Below are 19,012 nucleotides of genomic sequence, written 5' to 3'. Positions count from 1 at the left end.
TGTGTATGCTGCCGTAAAATATTTCTAGCACAGGGCTCTTAGCAACCTTAGCCTGGAATCATTGTCGATTGTGCTGAACATTCCTAAATGGTACTGTGCTCTTTGATCTCATCATTAGCCACTTTCATCCACTTTCCCCTCTAAAGATGACAATGTCAGATGTATATACATCTATCAAAATCCTTTAGAATTTTTCCATCTGGGAGTCTATAAAGGCAAGCCACTGAGTCACCAACAATTTGCATCACAAGTTTTTAAAGTCAGGCTGTACAAGATTCCTACCTTGTGTAGACCATAAAATGCTTACAGGCACGGAAGCCACATCCTTGATCTTTATCCAGCTGTTATTTCGTTGCCTGCTCCATGAAGAAATTACACAATAATAATCTCCTCTGTCTACTTCAGAGGTCCACTGGATTCGTAAGCGGAAGGTGTCCACAGTTGGTTTAGAGAAAATAATTTCCCCATTCTGGGCCCGTTGTTTGCTTCTGTCCCCAACTACCAGCGTCCAGTCTGCATCCATGGTGGCAAGAAGTTCATCTTTCACTACTTCATCACTGCGCATAGGTAATCGGTAGTACCATGAGACAGTGAAACGCACATTTGTTTCAGTGTTCTGCGCCTCTGTGATCCTACATTCCAATTCTGTGGGATCTTCTGCATACTTAGGTGTTTTAGTCGCATTCAGAAACACATGGTAATTTGGCTCTGCGAAGCATTTTGTAAAGCAGGAAGACAGACAAGGAAACAAAAGTATGAAATAAAGACCAATTCAGAATGTAGGCTACATTTTCACATTTATCATTTCAGAACGGCAACATTCTTTTGGCATCTTGCAAGTCATGGCATGGGATGGGGCATGTAATTCCCAGAAATGGAGTATCTTCATGGCATGCAGCCCCAAGTCAAACAAAAGGCAGAATCTAAAGCCAAAATTTAGTAAGATACACTATACTGTAGGAATTTCATAATACAACATTCTGGTTACAGAACACTGCATTGCAATTGCAAAGTCTGCCTCTCAGGGAAATGTTTCATTTTAATGAACATGCTCTCCATTTTGGAAGGGTATGCCAAGAGCGTGTCAGGTTTCTGTACACTGCTTTACCATTCATTTTATTGCCCACTTCAGCGACCTTGGCAGAGGAAAGCTGGCACTTGAGCAAGCCAATATTGGAGAGCATCCCACATTTACTTGTTCCTGGTGTTGAGCGCCAGTGCTAGAAACTGAATATACCCTTCAAGTTAACTTTACTGGGGGGGGGGGGAGGTTAATACAATTTCTGACAGTATCATAATCACAAGTCTGAAAGAACTCTGAAGGGCTCACTCTCTGCTCTTAGCAACCATATTTAGGATCCCAGAAAAGAAGAAATACAATGTACTACAAATATTTATAAAGATCATGGAGGGAAAGGTAGTTAATGAGCCACAAAAAGGGTTGGGTTGGACAATCATACCTCACCTTAATAAGTCAAGATCTGAATGAGGCTTATGGATGTACACACAGTGCCCTTGCTCCCCACTTTGCTACAGTTTCCTATTTTGTCCAAACAAGGAAACTATGGTTAACAGTTTCTGAACAAACCAGGATATGAAAACTTAGTCTGAAGTTGGATTAATACCCTTACTTGTCCCACAAAAATTAATTTCCTGGTTTGGCTGATACAGGAAGCAATAGTTAATCAATGTCTCCCTGGTTTTTTTAGCAGGAATGGAGGAGCAAAAGAGTTGCTCATGTGCAGCCAAAAGGCTTGTTCTTGGCTCAGCATAATGATATATGATAATCTGAACCAGCCCATGTAATTCACTGGAGCAGCTTGCTTCCAAACAGAAGCACCAACAACATTTTTATGTCCTGATTAGGAAATGGAAGAAAGTTGAAGGTAAATGGGATGTCAGCTAATCATATCCAGCATTTGGAAGACCTGTAGGGAATAGAATGGCTGGGGCAAGTTTTGGCTTTGACAGTAGTGCTCCAACTAGTCTCTTCACACTGACTCTCAGACAGAGGATTTAGCAGGAAGGAATAAAAGGCTTGCTGGATAAGCCTCATTCCTGCACTCTTGTCAGCTGTCAAAGAACAGCCTTGCTGACAGTTCAACGACTTAATACCCTGCCAAGCTCTCAAACTTCAATCAAGTAGGCGGGGGCTGCTGTTGAATTTTGGACGCGGTTTATGTACTACAGATGAGAATTCCTCTCCTGCTTTACCCACCCGCAGGCAATGTAAGATCATTTGAAAAACATTTTTCTCCTCCCCCTTAACCTGCATCAAAATAATTACTAATTTGGGATGCAAAAGCGAAGAAATTCCCACTGACCAACAGAATACTTTCAATGCAGAAAAGAAGCACCCTATTCAAGGCAGCTTTTAAAGCTATGGATGCTTTCCAGATAATATTGGTAACAGAAGTACAGAATCAGTGGCACCTCTCTGTTTAGTTGCATTCGGTGGGATGTCTGTTGGATGAGAAGAATGAGAGACAAGCTCACTCTCATAATTAGGCCTACAGCAAGCAGGATGGAAATCATTGGGCCATCTTGAGATTTCCTTTCCTTTCCTTTAAAAACTTGCGCAGCTTATTCTCATTCCTCTAAGGCTATAATTCTAAACTAACCTACCGGTATTAGCCCATTGAACTCAATGGCTGCATTTACACATAGAGCTAAATACTAACTAAAGTTTCATAAACCATGCTAGGCAGTGCACAGGGGCTGTTTCACTATTCTAGTCCTTGAGAGCAGTGTGGGTAAAGCAGGAGAGAAACCAATAAAAAAGCAGCTGGCTTAAAGTTTCATCCAAATCCAAGGTTGTGGTTTGTATTGCCCAAACAAACCAACCTCACTAGCCAGGCTTACACTATGATTTGTTATCAGCTTATACTCTTTGGCTTGCTGTTAAATTGTAATGCAGCCAAAGAGATTTACTTGTAGATAAACATGTTTAGAATTGGATTGTACAAATACTGCAGAAGTGGATTTCAGCTGTCATGGCTCTCTGAAGTACAAGAGATGCTGTGGCTGTCAGGACTGGGTTACCATCAACCTAGTCTCCGATTGTGCTACGATAGCATTTAGAAGTGTATATGCACAATGCTTGAATTTCAGCAGAGTGTAAGTAGAAATGCTTGCTCCCACTCCTTGAAAGGCTGTCAAGAATCATCTGGCTCCTAATTGCAAAGTCAAAAGCCAGAAACTTGATTTTTTTAATTATCCTCTAAGAGATGCTGACACGTCAAGGCAAACTCTACAGAACAACATGGTTCTTTAGAAATTTGTGCTAGGGTTTCAGTTTTCCATATCTCTCCTGCCTGGATGCTCATTTCCTAGAACATCTGCATAAAAAGCAGATCTCAGTAGCTTAAGAGTTCAGCCAGGAAAACAGAGTGACTGAAAACAGTTCTCCATAAAGTCAAAGCAGAATATTGGGGTAAGGAAAAGTGAAAAACAATGTTTCTGTCTAGACAAACTTCTGGTTCGCCTCCTAGTCTTTCCATACGGCATAATGTCCATTAAATAATAGAAAGTGATCTATATTATTCTTAGGATTTCCCCAAGGAAATCTGGCAGATCTAACAATGGGTCTGAAAGAACCATTATAGTAGTGACTATGGGATTAGTCCAGTTGTCCAAGCCACACTCCAGAACAACAAATCAGAGCACAAGAAGGTGTCTAGATGAGTCGCTGGACTACCTGAGACCAGATCCTACTATGCAGCTTTGCCAGATATAAACTATAGATGTGGCCTTCAGAACAAGTGTGCATTTGACTATATTTTTATTTCCCTTCCTGTCTCTTTTCTTTGGAGAAAAAACATTTTATTTTGTTTTGTTTTTTTAAGAAGAACTTAAACAGTGTGGATCATTTCCATCTAAAAAAAACCTCAACCATTTTGAATTTTCTCTTTGTATGACTAATGGGAAAAATTACATTGCTACAGAGGATGGCAGCCCATGTATTTTCAGACAGACTGCTAAAGAAGACCGAGACTTAACAACAACCAGCACTGCATAAGTCTGCTTTATGTCATGGCAGGTCCTGTGGGGATTTCCAGCTTATATATCCCACCAACTCTACCTTTGGGCTTGTTGAAAGCTTTTGAATGTCCCCTCTTTTTTCCAAGACAGGGATCACTTTAAATATTAAGACTATTCCATCTTTGTGTTCTTTTAAGTCAAGTTAAAGAGCCACATTTGATCAGAACAAACATTTCATTTTAAAATGTTTTCTCAGGACTGACACATTAGACACAAAAAAGGCAACCATAACTAGTCATGAAAAAAGCCCAGGGTGGCTGCTATAGTTAAGAGGCCATGCTGGACACACCACCAATGAGCATGAACTGGTAAGTCTTAAAGAGTTTAGCATTTTTAAGAACTACATAATTTTCTTCCAACACATAGTCCAGGGCAGGAGGGATCACTCCTATTGAGTACCACTTTCTGTTCACTTCCATATTGTGGTATAAACCCAGGATAGAAAACTTGTGGACCTCCAGAGGTTGTTGGGACTACAACTGCCATTATCACTTTGCCACTAGGTCATACTGTCAGGGACTGATGCAAGTTCAAAGCAAACCACCTCTGGAGGGCCACATGTTCCCTATCATGACACAAGAAAAATTACCCATCAACTTTATAGCATCACCACCCAGCTACTCACCTAATGCCAACACCTCCACAGTGACAGGCACAGATGTCCTCTCTGCTACCTTGTGCCAGCTACCATTGTGCTGTGGCACCCAGAGAGTTGCTTGGCAGTAGTAGTAACCGGAATCTTCAGTGCTCACATCACGTACCAATAGGTGGTAAGAACTCCGATCGACATGGCTGAGGCTGATGAGGGTAGAATCACTAACAACAGAATCACGGTCTGCACTTAGCAAAACCTGAGCTTCTGCCATGGTGCTATCAGGTGATTCACTGAAGTACCACCTGACTTCTGCTTGGAAGATACCACTTCTGTCTGTTGTGAAGTTGCAGGTAAGGTCAAGGGAGTCTCCCTCTGTCACAGATACATTGCTTCTGGTGATGAACACACCTAAAGCTTTGGGCAGGAGGGAAGCAAGACAAAAAAGTGTTATTTTCAACTTTTTAATACAGCAGGTAGCATAACTGTTGGCTTCCACTGCCAGTTTTTTTTAATTAGTGGCCTACATATTTACAGGCAAAGCTCACAGATATTATTGCTGAACTACGGAAAAACAGGCAGTGAATTTTTTTCCAAGTTCCACTACTTATCTAATTCTATGTTCTGAAGCAAATCATTGTGCAATTTCAGTTTTCTTAGACTATAAAACCAGCTTCCTTTGCCTTGTGCATGGATATGCAAGGACACAACAATTTTTTTCCTAATCAAATTCACTGTCAATCCAGCTTCACACAATCTACATCTTAGCTATAACATCCTTCCAACAGAAGGTGTTCCAAATGGCTCTACATTTAGCTACGTACAATTAATCCTCCCAGAAAAAAACAACACCTCACATGCGTACCTACTCCAACATAACTTCAAGCACAGGGAATGTCAAGGGGGTCTCTCACCATCACAGATATGTTGTTTCTCATAATGAATACACCTAAAGCCAAGACACACTCCCAAAGGAGTACAAATCAGATTTTATAAACTAACTATTATGAAGAACTGAATCACATCTGAAGGATTGTTGTGGCATTTTCAAATTCTGTGTGGTGATTAAAGGATTGCAAGTCCAGTATGAGCATACTTGCAAAAACATATAATTTCATTTTGCTGCTAAGAGGCCAACTTGCTTATTCTTCCTTCTCCAAAATTACCATTGTACACATTTTGCAGCCTGGCATGATCCATCAAAGCACATGCATTGCACACAGGTATATTTAAACAAAGGAAGGGGAAAAGTCATTTAAAGACTACTATCTAGTAACTAAGCTATGGGGGGAGGGAGTTGCGAACTTAAGACAACTGTAGATTTAAATTCTCCTTTAGCCCTAGGCAATCCCTAAAGCCAGGTAACAAGACCTTTTACACAAATATCCTATACAAACTACTGAAAAAGAAAAGGGTCCTTTGTTATGAAGCCTAGGTTTTAAATAGATTCCAAACACAACTATGCAGTAAGTATTTAAAGAAAACACAAATATCTAAGTTCTTATTTGCAGTGCCTTCACAATGTATCTAACACATGTACTGAGGAAAGTACACAATGTTATATACTGTGCTGAGATACTTAAGGGAGCAGCCACTCTGGCTTTACACCAAATGTAGGTGGCTGCACATTCTGTCCCACAGCAACAATGGTATTACAGCATAGATGCTAATACAGGCAACATCATTTCATGAATACTGCATGCTCACCTGTTGGCTGCACCACCACATTTGCTATATCCACAGCCTTTTCTTGGATCTTCTGCCATGAAGCATCTGCACCTTTAACCCATTCACTCACTCGACACCTGTAGGCACCTTCATCTGTTGGAAGAGCCTGGGACACAGACAAGCGGTAAATGTCATTGGCCATGGCATCTAAACGCACATCTCCACTGATATAGCGCTCGTTATACTCTGAACCAGGCTGGAACTTGCCCTCATGCGTCAAGGAGAGAATTTCTTGCCAGGCAAACCCATTTCTGAATTCCCAAGACACGTGCAGATGTGTGTGTTCTGAAGAATTGGTGGATGCTGAGCAGCGCAACTGAAATGCATCTCCTTCTGATAAGTTCCAAGTGGATGTAGCTTTAGACCCACCAATGGTTAAGCCATCCGCAATCACTATTCGGAGAAAAGAAAAAGTTATCAAGCGTGTGGGCTATAATAAATGGCTTTACATAAAGCAACGATGAAACAGAGTCAAGCTGTGGTAGATTGTCATGAAAGAGATGACTAATTATGCAGCATAATGAGTACGCTGAGCCAAAACAAATCACTCACATTGGAAAACATGAGCAAAAAAGTGTTTTCACACACCACACTTTCTCCCTTAACTCAATCAATTATTCAGCTTCAGAAAGACCTCCACCCACAATTACCTATTCAAGTACCATATATACTTGAGTATAAGCCTAGTTTTTCAGCACATTTTTTGTGCTGAAAAAGCTGCCCTCGGCTTATACTCGAGTGAGGCGGGCGGTGGGGGCGGCGAGAAAGAAGCCCTTTCTCTTCGCTCGTGCCGCCACCCGCTCTCCCCAGTCAACCATTCCTTAAGAAGTGTATAAGAACAGCGGTTCTTTACTCTCCCCAGGCAGCTTGTTCCATTCCTGAACTGCTCGCATAAATGCAAACTTGGCAAAGGAGGAAGAGGAAGGAGCAGCCCAAAGGGCTGCTTTCGGGCTGCTCGTTCCTCTTCCTCCTCCTCAGCGGCAAAGGTGAATCGGCTTATACTTGAGTCAATAAGCTTTCCCAGGTTTTTGTGGGAAAATTAGGTGCCTCGGTTTATATTTGGGTCGGCTTATACTCGGGTATATACGGTAAATCTATTAGCAGAGAAACTTCCCCTTCCAGTATACAGTGGTGCCCCGCTAGACGAATGCCTCGCTAGACGAAAAACTCGCTAGACGAAGGCATTTGTCTAGCGGAAGGCTGCCCCGCTAGATGAAAAAGTCAATGGGGCTGCCTCGCAAGATGAAAAATTTCCGTCTTTTTTTTTTTTTCGTTTTGCGGAGCGCGGCTGTCATTGCCGCTCCGCAAGACGAAAAACCCGCTAGACGAAAATTTTCGCAGAACGAATTATTTTCGTCTAGCGGGGCACCACTGTACTTTATTTAGAAACACAAGTCAGAGAAGAAGGAGGGAAAAAAAGACTGGAATATAACAGGAGCTATTCTGAAGTGGCTTTGTCATGCTGGCCACATGACCCAGAAGCTGTACGCCAGCTCCCTTGGCCAGTAACGCGAGATGAGCGCTGCAACCCCAGAGTCGGACACGACTGGACCTAATGGTCAGGGGTCCCTTTACCTTTATTCTGAGCATTTTGCTTTGTTTTATAAATTCAAACGATCCTGTTGAGATAGTCACCAACCCACTGCTTCAATTAAGGACAGTGCTATGACAATGGGACATGGGGCACTGTCTACCTTCAGGTTATACAAAAGTGTATTTGGCTGGATTGCATCTATTCCAGCCATTTCACGTAACGCTTGCAAAATTACACTAAGACCCAATACCAATTGTAAATACCCCTCACCCTTTAGAAGTACCTTTGACTTCAACTACGGCATTGTAATTTCCCTGAACGACAGAATCTGTGCTGGGCGTTGTGCATCGGTACATCCCTTGGTCAGCAGGGCGGATGTTTCCAATCACGAGTTCCACAGAGTTGTTGCTGTTTCGCCTCAATGTGATCTCTTTACCGTCAACCCGATCTTTATACTCCTGAGACGTGAACCAAGGGTCCCAAGTACTCACTACTTGTACAAATCTAGAGTCCGGAGCAGAGATTCTAGAGAACTCCCAGTCAAAGTTCTGCTCGCTGGGTCCTTCATATTGACTAACGTTGCATGGAATCACCACCTCTGTGCTCTCAACTCGCACTAGAGGACCTGCAGGCACCTTCACAATACGCCCGTGGCAGGAAGCTAGGGGGAAAAGCAATGGATTGTAAGTTAAAAATTGCAAATATATATATATATTAAAACAGGGAGATGTGGGGAGGTAGGAAAGTAAAAAGGACACTATTGTTTGCCTTCTAATTGATGATATGTTGCAATGTTTTAGGTGAAAATGTTTGTCAGCGAATTAGGAGAGCGGGCAGTGCGTTGAAATGGCGGAAGGCAAGATCAAATCCTTGCTTAGTTGTGAAATGCAATGGGTGGCCTTTGGGACTTTGCTACTCTTCACTACATCCACATTTGACTTGTCATTGGATGCCATCTGGGATTGTGAATACTGTCAGCCACAATTTAAGAATTCTTGTTCTTTCCACAAACATGATTTCCTTGATCCTCCCTTTCATCTGCACTATGTACAGCTCCACTTTAGAAGAGTTAACAAAACTGAATCAAGAATTTAAAAGAGTCCAATTACCACCTCATCTAGTTTGCAGATGAAGTGGTGTGTCTTGTTTCAGAAACAGAAGTAATTTGAAATGAGCTGCCTGTCCATGACTGAAAAGAGAGTCACCAATTCTGGTGATATTCCGGTGTCTGGATATATTCTGAAGATTTTAACCATTTTGGTTAAAGAGGCATGCCACCAAGGGTTTGTTTCCTTTGCAGCATTTTAATGTTTTAGACATCTCTCATCAGTTAATGCTATTAACATTTTCATTGCTGTGATAAGTTGGGGACTTAAGTGATTATTTAATGTTAACAGAATAGGAAGTTCAAAACTGCAACTTTGAATCAAATTACAAAGTATGTCTTGTTCTTTTCTTCTATAAATAGCAATCAAAGAATTGCTTCTCTTATATTCATAATAAACAAAACATCATGGAATCCTATAGACACAAAAGTATCATCTATTAAATTTCAGCAATGTTGCAATTTGAATCATTTCACAATGCTTGTGTTTTTGATGCATGGTCATGTAAATATATGTGGAAGACAACAGCATAGAGTGGGAGAGATCTCTGCCCCCTACAGCCCTTGAGCTTTCATCGTAAGAATGACACCCACATTTTGGAGTTACAAATACTCCAAATGGAAGACACAAAAGAAATGAAACCCTTATTTCCCATCTCAGTGTTCACTGGTGTCAAGCTACAGCTGTTGCTGGAGAGACAGGGAGCAAGAAGACATACCCAGCACTAAGCATACCCTACATTATCCACTGTCTGCAGCCATGCCCCATGGCAGAACCGCATCTGTTTCTGACTGACAAAGACTCACAAGTTAGGGATGTATATCAAGACAACAAAACCTGACTGATAACTCAGGAACAACCTATTACAGGACATCCCTAGAAGAGAAAGTAACAGAACCACTTGTTGTCCATCTACATGTAAATCACCCCAATGTATCAATGATCAACAGCTTATCCTGGGTAATTATGTTTTCTTCACCCAGGCCTTTGGTGGTACTGAAGCATTTTCTTAGAGAGAGCCCCCACCCCACCCCACCCTAAAACAGCTGCTTACCTACAATAGACACAAATATAGGGATCAGACCCTGGAGCAATCACAGTTATGTCCACATATCCACTCAGGCAACACTATTACTAGTTACTGTTACTGTTGCTATTACTATTACTATCAGCCATGACATGATCTTTCACATACAAGATGTGTACAGTGTGAAAAATGCTATGCCACTGTTCTAAGAATGAAACAGTGTAAATAATTCTCTAGTTGTAAATTAACACTGCATAGTGGCCAGTTTTGAGGCCCAGGTTAGGAAGTATATGAAGTAGCATCAACAGGAAACTCAATTTAAAATCAATGATAATTAGCCTTATATATTGCTGATTTAAATCACTTTGGCCTGAATCAATTCACCCTGCACAGAAGACCACTGAGCCCCGTTAAATATGTTAGCTGCTCCTCACGAGTCCTAAGTGTTTCAGTCAGCCATGTGAAAAGCCAAAACCTCTTCTGCCTTGCAGTGGGCTTGTTTTGAAGCCCAAAAATCTCCAAGAGCTACAAATTGGCTTTGGTAGGATCTCTCATTTCCTAAGAATGCTAAGCAAGCACTGCTTTTATTTGCAGCTCAAGACTTTCCATAAAAGGAATAACCATTTCAGCTGCAGAGATGCTTCAATTTCAGCCTCCAAACAAAATCACTTTAAGGATGTCTAATCCCACACTGTCATGTGTGTGCTTGGTTTCTTGCAGGACCGTCGCAGTAGCACCCCAAAATGCTGCAACAGCTCAACAGCAATTCTCAATTCCACAACAGCCATAAACATATACGCAGTTTCCATAGACAATTAAGGCTGGGGAAAGCCATAGGATAAAGGTGTGGAAGCCAGTATTACATCACCTTTCTTCACCTGGGAAAGCAAGCAGGCAGCCGAGGAGGAAGCACTGCAGCAGCCTTCAAGGAAGGCCAGGTGGGTCTGGGAAGGCCCATGGCAGCACATGAATGGACAAGATAGCAACTACTGTCACCACCTGGACCGAATTAACTTTACTCTCCCTGATTACTTCACAATATTGTGGTGAGCACATGAGTACTTTATGCACTGTCTCCTGTTTCCTTTTATTTCCCTTTTGCCATTCCCCTCCCCTTCTCCTTGAGTGTGTGGTTTCCATGTCTGTGCTTTCTTTGAGCGTATGGCTCCTTTGGCTGTTTTATTGGTGGCAGTTAGCTGAGAGGCAGCAGCCTAAACCGGCTCCTGACTCCTCGGCACTTCCATTGAGCAGCCATGGTTCTGGCCCACTCCCTGGTACTGTACTTCCAACAGTAGATCTGACTGTAGTGTTACCTCTCCCCGCCCTGCCAGCTCAGTCTCACAGCAAGCTCAGCAGTGGACAGTGGTCTTTCGCCTGCCCCCAACATGCTGCCATGCCAAGCAGCAGCTGTCAGCAACTCTAGCATCTTGTAACCTTGTCACCGACCAGCAGCAGGGAGAGATGAAAGAATGGGGGAGAGAAAGAGGTCCCCACAGGTGGTCACCCCCACCCTGTTCAGTCCCACTTCCTGTATTCTTTAAAAAAAAAACCTACAATTCCCAGGAGTCGGGGGGGGGGTGCCATTTCCTTATTTGCCTCAGGTGGGAAAATGTATTTGGCTGGCCCTGACTCTAAGACAGCCACCCTCAACCTGCGGGCCCTCCAGATGTTTTGGCCTACAACTCCCATGATTCCTAGCTAACAGGACCAGTGGTGAGGGATGATGGGAATAGTAGTCCAAAACATCTGGAGGGCTGAAGGTTGAGGGTGCCTGCTCTAAGAGAACTTCCTGGGCCAGAGATGGGGTGGCCCTCCAGATGTCTATGGACCAATCCCTGGCCATTGGTCATGGAGTCTAAGAACAAATGAGAAGAGCAGGTTCCCTATCCATGAGTTAAGCCCTGCTCAGTCACCAAGGTCTTCCTAAGCTCTGGCATGTTTCTATATATTTTCATTGTTCCCTTCAGCCCAGACTCCTGTTTCCTTCCCATGACTACTGGTTCCCAATGCCCAGCTCACATCAGACTGCTGCACCCTGGCCCTGAACCAAGGTTCTTTCTTTTACCCGGTATCCTTATAGTTTGAAATGCAAGAGACTGAACTTGGGAACTTCTACATAGAAAGGGTCTCTATATAAAATTATGAATGGTGTGGTGCCATCCAGTGAAACTGAATGGTGGGAGATTCAGGACAGACCAAACAAATACTTCACAAAGTACACAGTTAGAATTACAGGATTTGCTTCCACAAGATGTAGCAATGATGATCAACATGGATGGCTTTAAAAGGGGAGGAGACAGATTCATGGGCAACAACGCTATCAATGGACTGTAGTTATGGTGGATGTATATCTTCTCCAGTATCAGAGGCAGCATGCTTCTGAAAGCCAGCTTCTAGGAGAAATGAGTGATAGGGGTCTATTGAATTCATGTGCTGCTTGTGGGCTTCCCTTAAGCATCTGGTTGGCCAATGTGGGAACATACTGCTGAACTAGATAGGACTTTTGTCTGGTCCAGCAGAGTTGCATCTCGTGTTATTATTAAAGCATATGTTTTTACCAGTGAGCTATGGCCCCTTGCTGCCAATAATTATTTGACAGTGACAATAATTATTTCTCTCCATTCTATGAAGCATATGCTGCACAATCCATTCCTGTCAATAATGGCCTCTGTTTCACTGAACTGATTATTCCAGTGTTACCTCTGACAACTATGATTCAAGTCACATATGATCAGGATCCCATTCTGCAGGCCATCAGGAACATTAGCCAATATTAAAAGCAGGCACGCAACCCATGAGAGTTTTCTGTAACAGCCCAGCCAACCAATAAAACAGATTATTACATCATCTTCACCACAGCATTTCTTGTAATGCATTTTCCTCAGGGCATATCCAGCCAGACACAGAAATACATTTTGCAAGGACATTTATTTCTACTGTAGATCTGCATAATGCAGCAGGGTTAATGCTGTGGGAACCAGAGATAACTTCACAGTTCATATGCCATAACATTTTTAACCTTGGTGATGTAATAATCCAAGTACTTTGCATGTGCTTAAATAGAAATCTAATGATACAAACTGCTAAAAGGGGAACATTTTAACTTTAAAAAAGTAGAAGGGGTACAACTAAGGCAGGGGAGATACAGGGTTTTGGAGGATTTGCTGAGTACCGCACATCAATAATTTTAGTCTCCAATTTGAGCCACACAAGCATCTCAGTTAAAACAACTATAGGGAAGCTGACAGGAAAGTCCAGATTTTACCTATTAGCTATCCTTTACCTGACACTGTCCTCAAAAAAACCCGCTCAGTCAAGTGTGTTCTCACTAGTAAAGAATCTAGCTGCTTGCTGACAGCTTCCACCAAATCAACACTTAGTGCAGAGATGTTCAGTGTGGAGGATAAGGAGAAAGATTCACACACACAAATACACACACACACCCTACCACCACCAGATAACCAGGCACAATCCAAATATTCTGGGGTTGACAATAGTTTTTAAAAAGCAATCAAGTTATTACAGAAAAACATAGTGTTCCGTGGTTCTCACAGGAGATGCTCACATTTCAAACAAACAGGAAGTCGCATTTTTCTTTGGGCTGCAGATTGTAGTTGCTCATCCCCAAAACAGCAACATTCCAAAATGGAGACATCAAAGGAATTATTTCTAACAAGGCTTGCATATTTATACAAGGATTAGCAGGTTCTGTTCAACCTACCATCCTTGCAAAGGTCAGTAAGGCTCTCTTTGTCAACTAAAGCACTGAATCTTGAAGCGCTTGTTTAGGAGAGGGAAGCAAAAGGTTATTCTGCCTTCAAAAGGAACAGAGGAGGAAAAGAACGCTGCTTATAAGAATTTTCTGAAGGGTTTTAAGGAAATTGAATCTGGCATAAGAAAAGGAATTAGCTGCTGTCTATAAATGATTCAAACCTTCAGGGTTCTGTCTGATTTAACTCAGATTTATCCACAGTACTAACAAAACAACTTCAGGTATACTACACAGCCAATATACTGTACTATGTTGCAGAATCTAAGTCAAAGACAACCTTCCCGCCCTCCCCCACTTCCTTTTCCCTCCTGTCACCTATGCCCCCCCCCTTTAAATAAAAAATACACCCCGGAACAAAATGTGAACCATTATTTCAAAATTTGTTGAACCTGAATACCAGTGCCCCAATACATAAAGCACACACATTAATTATAAAAGCTACTTCTTCAGAATAACGATTCAGTTCAATTAAAGTGATAGTGGTACATACACTAGCACAAACACAATTTTATAAATAAGCATCCAGCATGTTTTAAAAGCATATTATACTATAACATGAAAAATAAAATACCAAGTGATTCCCCCCCCCGCCATGACCCACTTAATAAGCCTGAGAGCCACACATATTGCCTTCCCCTGCATTAGTGATTTTTATCCTTCCCAACTTTAGATATTTTAAACCAGCAGCACATTCTAAGGTTTGCATAAAAACCTCCATACAGGTTATGGGGTGTTCATTTTTCTGTTGCTGAGTGAGCTCTGTTCCCCTCAATTGTATTCCCTCAAAAGCACACATATACTGCCTTCAGATTAAAAACTATCCTATCTACCTCCCTCGTCACCGAGCCAAGTGGACTATCCACTTTTGTGGTTTCCCCCCAAATGCATTGTAGGTTCATCTCCTCAAGCGTTCGTTCAGCAGGGCTTTGGTTTTTTTTTAAGCCCCCTTTTAACATTTTTAAAACCCTGGGCCTGTAAAGGGGAGAGATGTTTTCTGCTGCTTGTGTGAGATGGGAGACAAATTCTGTATTTTTTTTAGGGGGGCAAGGTCGACTATTATGATACAAGGTGATGCAGGAGCTCCTCAAGTTCACCCTCCTTTTATGAAAAGCAGAGGCAGTGGCAGAAATGCAATCGACAGCTGCATTCTACCCTCAAGAATGTCTGTTTAGGAACAATGCTATATCAAAGGGGCACTGTTGGGGGGAAATGATGGTTGCCCCCATAGGCTAACTACTTCCCAATAATGCCAGTATTCAGCAGTGGCATTCAAACACACAAACCAACACACACTTTCTGAAAGAGTCTAGGCCAAATACTCAGCCCAACTCTTATTAAAAACTGCTTTGAGGCATCTCCATGACTGATGCCAAGGGTTGGCTAAATCAGTGCTTTGCAAATCCTGCTCCTGCTGAAAACAAGAACAGTGTGCAATGTGAGGGTGGGGGTGGGGTGGGCAACAAGATGCATCAAGTATTGTTCCAAAGCAGGCTCACTGCTAAAGTTATATACATCTGTATACACCTTTAAATGTATGCACTCACCCGGCCACCCACTGCTTCCAAGATACAACGATGGCTACAAAATGTATGCAATCGATGGCTACAAATGTATGCAACGATGGCTACAAAATGTATGCAACGATAGCTACAAAATGTATGCACTCACCCGGCCACCCACTGCTTCCAAGATACAACGATGGCTACAAACCAAGAATCTGAACACGATGCATTTTGTTCCCAAATTACAACCCTCCATTTCATTTTGTTATAGCATGTTTTCGTAATAGCCTCCTCTGTACCAATTATCTAGAGTACATTGCTTTCTTGTGTTCATAATTTTTTTAGCCATGCTATCTATCCTTTAGTTCATTTGCAAATATAATAAAAGCCAATCTCTTATGCTCTTCCATCATGATGAAAATAAATTTGGGGAAAAAACTTTGACAGTAAGAGCTGTTCGGCAGTGGAACAGACTTCCACGAGAGGTGGTAGACTCTCCTTCCTTGGAGGTTTTTAAACAGAGGCTGGATGGCCATCTGCCATGGGTCCTTTAGCTGAGATTCCTGCACTGCAGGGGGTTGGACTAGATGACCCTTGGATCCTTTCCAACTCTGAGATTCTATGATTCTATATGAAAGGCACTAAGGCTACAACTGGCTTCTTTAGGGCCAAATGAAAAATACCTTCAGTAGCATCCTATATATGTTTATTCAGATGCAAGTGAAATTTCATTTGACCCTACTCCCAACAGAAGTATAAGATAGCAGTCTTAAATTACTTTTCTCAGTAATTTTCAACTTCACCCCACTAACCGTTCCCAGCACTTCATTTATATACTCCCCAAAGATTTGTTTTCCATGTCCTTCTGATATGTCACAATGCACAGTTTTCTGTGTACTTCTGCACATGGAACCATATGCATAGGTGATTATTTGGACTACTTGTTTTGTTATGTCACAATGCATTTCTTAATAACACCAGAGCAGGTGGCTCCTTCTTCAGTAAGTTGCGATCAAAAATTGCACTGCCACAAATATCCAAAAACACACAATTTAGATGTGCACTTGTACGCATAGTGCTAACCTGTGCACACGGAGGAAACAGTGGACCCTGGTGTGTCAAAAGCACATGCAAAGTGATGTGATAAACTCAAATGTAATTCATCAGCTCTTCTGTGGCATTGCAATCCTGTTTCTAAACTTGTTAAGAACTGACCTCGGCAATTATTTCCCACCAACTTTGCCCACAAATGAAAAAAAAAGCTTATGAACACTACTATTTAGAGTTATAAAACTGCTGAATATAGTGGGTTTATCCCTATGGTACCATTTATGAAGAGAATCTATCCAATAACCTTTACTATATATACTGCGCCTGCAGTCCAACAAAAGCATGTAGAATGGTTGGAAGTCAGAACAGAATTTCAGAGAGTCAAAATTCCACTAGCCATTTGAAATACAATTGCATAAACCTATAATTTAAGGAAGTATGCCTTGCCCTAATCCCAAAGATTCCTCCCACTTTGACACCTTTAGATTTTTAATCCCTTCTTTTTGGCAGACCATTTCAGCATGTGGCACAGTATCTATCCTTAAAAAAGGTCGTACTCTTTCCTTGCAACAGCATTCAGACTGCCTTGTCCAGCACAGAAATCTGTCATCTTACTAGGCGCTGTGCATGAAAAGCAGTACAAGCTCCATTAGAGGAGCCCAAACTGGAATCTTTATGGCTAAGCTATAATCAGCCTAGAAGTGGTTAAATGCGATGCTCCAAACGTCACTTGCAAACAATACAGTTTTGCTTCAGTCTTCAAGCAGGGTTTTATGTCCCAGAAGATCTATCCCATGGTATTTGGGAAAGGTGAACAGGAGAAGCCATCTGAGATATGCATGCATTGCTTGTCCCTTGTCGACTGACTTTTCTTTTAATGGATAATGCAAAGTGCTTATCAAAGGAATTAGCCTGGGTATAATTGCTTAAAACCTATTATCTCCATCAGGCTGAAATAAAGCATATTGCATCTTAAGCAAAGCCTCAGAAATGTGATCAGATGCTAATAGTGCTAGATTCTGCTAATCCAAGTACAACTTCAATTAAGAAAAAAACAGATCCTCACTCTACCCATCCCTAATCATGTTCCACCACCAGGATAACTTTGGCTATTCAAACATGTTCAAAGCCCTTGCGAAGAGTGTGCTTTTCTCAGCATCCATCCTTGCAATATGGAGATAATTACCAGGGGACTTTACAAGACTGTTGCATGGCTTGCCTACATAATGGGTGATGTTTGATTGTGGCATCCCACTTGCACAAATGCGACTTTCCCCTCATGTCCCCCTACACACCCCCAAAATATACTATGGTGAGTTGATGGGACTGCAGGTGCCATATCACTGGCTAATATGCATGCACGTTTACCAGAATATCTAGAATTAGTGTGCTCTTCCAATAACTATGTTTAGCTCCTTCTTTGGTTTCCAAAACTGATCATGCAAAACTAGTGAGAGAAAGAAGAGCTCTTCTCTAATCATGCCACGTGTATGTTTCTTCCTTGCCAAGGGTAACAAGCTTGCTCTCAACATCTAGAGATAAACATGCTTTAAAAGTGCCACTTGGTGATGAAGGACCTGAAACAGACTCCCTGTGACCTACCGTATTTTTCGCTCCATAAGATGCACCCGGCCATAAGATGCACCTAGTTTTTAGAGGAGGAAAGGGAGAAAGCCCCGTTTTTGGGGGGATCAGCTCATAATTTTGCAGCTCCTTTTGCAAAGGAGAAAAGCCCTGTTTTTTTTAGCATCAACTCAAAGTTGTGCAGCTTCTTTTGCAAAGGAGAAAAGCCCCGGTTTTTTGAGCATCAGCTCAAAGTTGTGCAGCTTCTTTTGCAAAGGGGGGAAAGCCCTTTTTGGGGGGATCAGCTCAAAGTTGTTGAGCTTACTTTGCAAAGGGGAAAATCCTGTTTTTATGGGGTTCAACTCACAGTTCTGCAGCTTCTTTTGCAAAGGAAAGGGAGCCGTTTCTACAGTTTCCAGACAGACAATCTGATCAGCCATTCACATGTCGCTGGGGAAACAAACAGCCTCCTTCTGCAGAACATTCAACAATGGAGGCCTGGGCAAGGAGCCGGGGCTGGAAAGGGAGCCAGCGACCCTTCTCTCTCCCGATTGCTTGCTGATCAGCTGCTCAGCGGCTTCCTTTCAACACCCACTTCTCTTTTTGTATAAAAAAAGCACAATCTGCTTTTGGCCCCTGGGCAATTCGGCTCCAGGGGCCATGCATTCGCTCCATAAGACGCACAGACATCTCCCCTTACTTTTTAGCAGGAAAAAAAGTGTCTTATGGAGCGAAAAATACCGTAATAGCAAACTAGCTCATTGCAGCAAAAAGTTACTGGGGGGGGGGTGGGGAATCCACTGTGTAGAAGCAGTAGTAGTTTGCCTCCCTAGTTCCCTTCCAGAAAAGTGTGCTTTTCCAATAACTATTGTAACTATGTTTAGCTCCTTCTTTAGTTTGCAAAACCGATCATGCAAAATAGTAAGAGGAAGACGAGCCCTTCTCTAATCATGCCACGTGTATGATTCTTCCTTGCCAAGGACAGCAAGCTTGCTCCCAACATCTAGAGATAAATGTGCTTTAAAAGTGCTACTTGGTGCTGAAGGACCTGAAACAGACTCCCCAAATTGGCTCATTGCAAGGCACTTCATAAAAAG

At 42.2% G+C, this 19,012-nt stretch overlaps 1 protein-coding gene across 2 annotated transcripts in view; it reads right to left on the bottom strand.

Moving 5' to 3' along the window:
- Positions 1–224: 224 nt before the first annotated feature.
- The window catches only part of LOC117045591 (prostaglandin F2 receptor negative regulator-like), a 38,541-nt gene continuing 19,753 nt past the window's right edge, over positions 225–19,012 (bottom strand). Inside the window, exons 2-5 of one of the 2 annotated variants that reach the window (XM_033146793.1) lie at positions 8,179–8,556; positions 6,341–6,754; positions 4,667–5,050; positions 225–708 (exon numbers count right to left, since the gene is read on the bottom strand). In XM_033146793.1, coding sequence (XP_033002684.1) covers positions 245–708; positions 4,667–5,050; positions 6,341–6,754; positions 8,179–8,556 — 1,640 coding nt within the window. In that variant the 3' untranslated portion in view covers positions 225–244. The remainder of the gene's footprint in view (positions 709–4,666; positions 5,051–6,340; positions 6,755–8,178; positions 8,557–19,012) is intronic. The other variant, XM_033146792.1, reaches the window with a different exon arrangement.

The sequence above is a fragment of the Lacerta agilis genome, chromosome 4 (assembly GCF_009819535.1).
Source record: "Lacerta agilis isolate rLacAgi1 chromosome 4, rLacAgi1.pri, whole genome shotgun sequence".
NCBI classification, from domain to species: Eukaryota; Metazoa; Chordata; class Lepidosauria; order Squamata; family Lacertidae; genus Lacerta; species Lacerta agilis.
Note: the sequence above shows the minus strand (reverse complement) of the source record. Positions and strands in the feature narration are given on the sequence as shown.